This window comes from Etheostoma spectabile, chromosome 13 (genome assembly GCF_008692095.1).
Source record: "Etheostoma spectabile isolate EspeVRDwgs_2016 chromosome 13, UIUC_Espe_1.0, whole genome shotgun sequence".
Taxonomy (NCBI): Eukaryota; Metazoa; Chordata; class Actinopteri; order Perciformes; family Percidae; genus Etheostoma; species Etheostoma spectabile.
Window position 1 is genome coordinate 28,831,027 of NC_045745.1, and position 4,639 is coordinate 28,835,665.

At 40.6% G+C, this 4,639-nt stretch overlaps 1 protein-coding gene across 3 annotated transcripts in view; it reads left to right on the forward strand.

The window, feature by feature from the left end:
• Positions 1-4,639, forward strand: part of LOC116700370 (roundabout homolog 1) — an 85,657-nt gene that overhangs the window by 61,192 nt on the left and 19,826 nt on the right. For all 3 annotated transcript variants that reach the window (XM_032533491.1, XM_032533492.1, XM_032533493.1), the window contains one exon: positions 1,696-1,853. In XM_032533491.1, coding sequence (XP_032389382.1) covers positions 1,696-1,853 — 158 coding nt within the window. The remainder of the gene's footprint in view (positions 1-1,695; positions 1,854-4,639) is intronic.

Here is a 4,639-nt window from a genome sequence, read left to right on the forward strand (position 1 = left end):
CTGTCGTAACCTCAACCGTGTTTTTGTGTCCCACGAGGAATGCCTTTTATCATGTGACAGGCTGGTGTTGGTGGTGGTGGTGGTGGTGGTGGGGAGGGGTCGTCAGACAGCTGTTTCCCATCAGCACTCAGTCAACTGCAGTCATCCAGTTGCAACTCTGCTCAGAGGGGCACAGCAGCAGAGTGGAGCTCAAAGAAGTGCGGGGGCCAAAAATGCCTCCAATTAGAAGGTCATCCCAATTTGTTCTCCCATATCCACAGTGCCCATCAGGCGTCTCCAGCCTGCATGTCCAGTGTTATGTATAAATCCGTAGCCAGAGGTGAACGAGTTGCCACCATCTGGGAGTCATTATGCCTTTTCCTCATTGTTTCCTGTCTTTTCACCCCAACCCAGCTCGACTGAGTTCTGCTCTCCCCTTGTTGGCTCAGCTTCCTTGGCTTGTTCAGGTTCTAAGCCCCCCCCCCCTGTAATTTAAGACTGGGAATGCTCAACAGCAGTCACTCATGCACAGGCGTCTACATTAGCACATGTTGTTGACCTCAACATGAGCAGAACTTTTCTCAGTTGTGTAGAACAAAGGGAGTTTTCATTTATGATGTACCCCTATCTCTTACACACCCCAATTTTACTTTCTTTTTAGCTGTAACCTTGCAAATGAGAGTCCCATACTACAATTTAAAGCTCTGATATTGTTCTGGTTGATTTTGTTTCAACACATTGAAGTTGTTTTAGGATTGTTTCCCACCAGTGGTGGAATGTAAGTACATTTACTCATGCACTGTACTTAAGTACAATTTTGATGTACTTTACTTGAGTATTTCATTTTCTGCAACTTGATACTTACTTGATACTACTTCTTTACATCTCAGACCAATACATACTTTGTACTGCACTATGTTTTTGTGACACATAAAGTTACTTTTTATATATAAAAACATGATGTGCAAATATGATGCAGTACTACACTACTAATCCACCCAGTAGTATACAATGTAGGTAAAATTGGCTCCATATTGATGACTTACATTACTAAAATAATCTTACATGTGTACATGTAGTAGAACATGTGCCTGTTATAGTATACAGTACATATAGGGGGGATTTATATGGATCATTTAAATCATATAGATATAATAACAACTCTTCACAATGAAAGTATTTTGGGCAAGAGTTGGTGTGCTACTAATAAAATGTGTGCTTGACAGAGCTAGCAAACAACCTTTTATTATGCTTCCTTCAAATGGAACTTGGAAGGTCATATTTTTGACATGGTTCAAGAAGTCTTCAGAATGGTGTTGCTAGGTGACTGAAAATATGGCCTTGTTCCCCTTATAAAAGTGGGGATAATTTTGTGTTTTGTGCATTTCATGCTAGGAACAAGAAAAAGGTAGACAACTTTAAAAAAGTTATGAATGAAAAGCAATTTCCCTGTGCTCTGACATTTAAAAAAAAACATCAGCATACCAGTACAGTAACTTCTGAACTCAGAGCTTTCAAATTCCCACTTGTGGAAGCAGTGAATACCACACCAGTCAGCTATTATTATCAAATAAACTCTACTCATTGACACAATAAGTACAACCCCATTTGAAGGCACCAACAATATGAGCAAATATTGTAATTTCATTGACAAATTGTAGTCAAACATTATTAAAATCCACTTTATTGACCGTTGGACTTTTCTGTGTATTCCAGTTTTACGTGATGACTTCAGACAGAACCCAGTGGATGTCATGGTCGCAGTGGGGGAGCCGGCTGTGCTGGAGTGCCAACCACCTCGTGGGCACCCTGAACCCACCATCTCCTGGAGGAGAGATGGAACCAACTTAGATGACAGAGATGAACGCATCACAGTAAGAGCTACCACCTTAACCTTAACCATTACACATCATTCTGACCTTTAAGGAGTAGTTCACACAAAACGTAAATCTTGTCATTACCTACCCTCATGTTAGAGTCAATCAGTTAGACAAAACACTGAGTGCCAATTGATACATCTATCTGATACAAAACATTACTGTGAGATACTATAAACCATAAGGCCTCACAACACATTATGCAGCAAAAGCGGGCTCTAGGAAGTGTCATTATATGAGCTACAGCTGTCATTAATCTTCTGTGTTAAGTTGTCATGCGGTGTACAGTACACAGCAGTGATGTTCTCTTCATGTTTTGTGTATCCACTGAGCTGATTTCAGACCCAGGAGCGTGTTATTGATTAGGCAAGCAAGAACAGGCTTCTCCTTCCTCTAACTCTAGAATAGAACCAGGTTTCAGTAGCTGTGTGTGTGCATGTGTGTGTTGATTTGTTTATTTGAATGTCTTTGCATGCTCCTGGGGACACACAAGAGCGAATTCAAAGCTCATGTTAGTATGGAGTGACAGGTAGAGTCTCTCTGGGGGACTGTGATGGACAGAGCAGCTATCTCGGATTTAAAGAGAGGCATGGATCAGAGCCAAGGGGAGGCTCCTCTGAGGGAAATACAAAGGCTGCTTTTTGCTTTGTACTTTCTGCGTGCCTGTCTTTGTCCCCCCTAATCATCTTTTCTATATGGAAATATGTCTTTGCAGTGAGAGTTCACTCAAAGACATCACTTACTGTACAGAGACCAAAGGAGTCCACCAAAAGTCATGGCTACTTTCCATCCTTTTGAGTCTTCCCCTTGTAGCCTAGACCATCATTTATTAATACCGATATGTAGATAAAGTTGTGAGTTAATGTTTGATAACGATTTTTAGAAAGACTCACACAGGGAAAAGGTTGATAAATTGATTTAAATTTTTAAAAAGTAGAGAGCCTTTATACAGAAAAAAAACATGTACATCACACTGTAAGCAGCTTCAGAATGTGTGTGCCTTTAGGGCATGTAAGGCTATGTGAAGAAGAAAGAGAACGCATTGAAACAGAGCAGAAATGAAAGCTCTGATTTCAGTGTCCGAGATGGAGGATCGACAAACCACATTTGGATTTCTTAGCAATGGAATTGGTGCTAAAAATGAGGAGCAGTCAGTCCAGGAAATAAAACAGCTCTTGGTCTGCTCTTTAAGCAGCTGCTAACGTAACTACTGCAGCAGCATTCACAGCAAACAGTTGCACTACACAGCTATAGCATTAGTCAATGGCCTTGGTTTGAGCTAGATCATATTTGCAGACATTTAGGAATACTTTACTGGCATCATAACGTTGCCACAAAATTTGATATTGGTTCATCGGGAGACAGTTATTACACAGACTCAGCAGCCCATGTGCCCACAGATGTCTGATGAATCTAAGACACTTTATCCAGGGTTCAACTGGGTAACCTTAGTCACCTGATTTTAATATGGTTATGCATTTAATAAAAAAATAAAAGTGCTTATTTAATGAAATGGAACACTGCAGTATGGGAAAGATTATGAGCCAATTATACATTTATCCACTGACATTCAAGTAATCCTTTATTATATATGTCTACATGTTAGAGGTTCCCCTAATTTATATTTGCCCGTGTACCATACAGCCATTATAAATGTTAATATTAATCACTGCTATGAATTCATGCAATTATCTATCATGTGCAAATAAGCCACACAAAAATGGCATTACAATTAAATAAAGATATTTAGTTCAATATGTATTTGTTTTGGTCCAATAACATACTGTAAAATAGTGTTACTGTCTGTCAATACATGCAGCCTGTCTTACTCGGATTCCAACAATGATGCCAGTTGTCATTAATGGCAGTCTAAACACCCCTGTTAGTGAATGTAATGGTGCAATAGTTTTTTTAGTCAAATATACTGTAGACAATTTTGCATTTACTCTAATTTGACTCCAACTATCCAAACCAATCTATTGGATAGTGACAGGAATGGCTGAATCTGCAAAACCAGTTCCTAAATTCCCCCACTTGCTTCTTGTGATTACTAGTGGTTGATGTTGTGTATGAAAAGTACATAGAACCACAAGGCACACAACCGTCTGTTGAATCTTCCCCTTCAAACCACATTATTTGCAAAACATTTCGAATGTCAGCCATAGTTAGGCCGCTCTTAGTGATTTATTTGGTGTAGCGTATGAGCTGTTTGTGGTGGAAGGTTAGCCTGGGGGAATCTGTCTCATAAATGAAAGGCTGTTGGTGTCATCCCTGCAGAAGCAATTTAATGATGCATTCTATGGTGAGTGATCAACAAGCGAGGTGCTGTCTGGCATGCCGCTGAATCTCCTGTTATTTGCCCGCTTCATAGACCCAGCACTGTAGGCAGCCTAAACCTCTGACCTCTGTTTGGAAATAACAGAGCCCTGCCATCACCGGCTGCATGTCTCTAGAAGGCATAAATGGAGAGATCCAGTCCACTGCTTAGTGTGAGTAGGCTGAATGTTTAAATTAATGGCTGTGGGAAGGTTTCTGATGTCTGGGTGCAGGGAACGGCCTTGGCGATAGTATCATACATGCTCACCAGTATCACATCTTGCACTGAGGAGCTACATCATATCAGTGCAGTAGCTCACATTGAAAGCACAATAAAGACAGCTACCATAGTGTGTGGGGGCGTCTGGTGGATAGGATATGAAAAGAATGAAAACAGTATGGAGGGAATATATCTTTCACCTCTTTGTGTGTGTGCGTGCATGCATGCGTGTGTGCTTGTGTGTGTG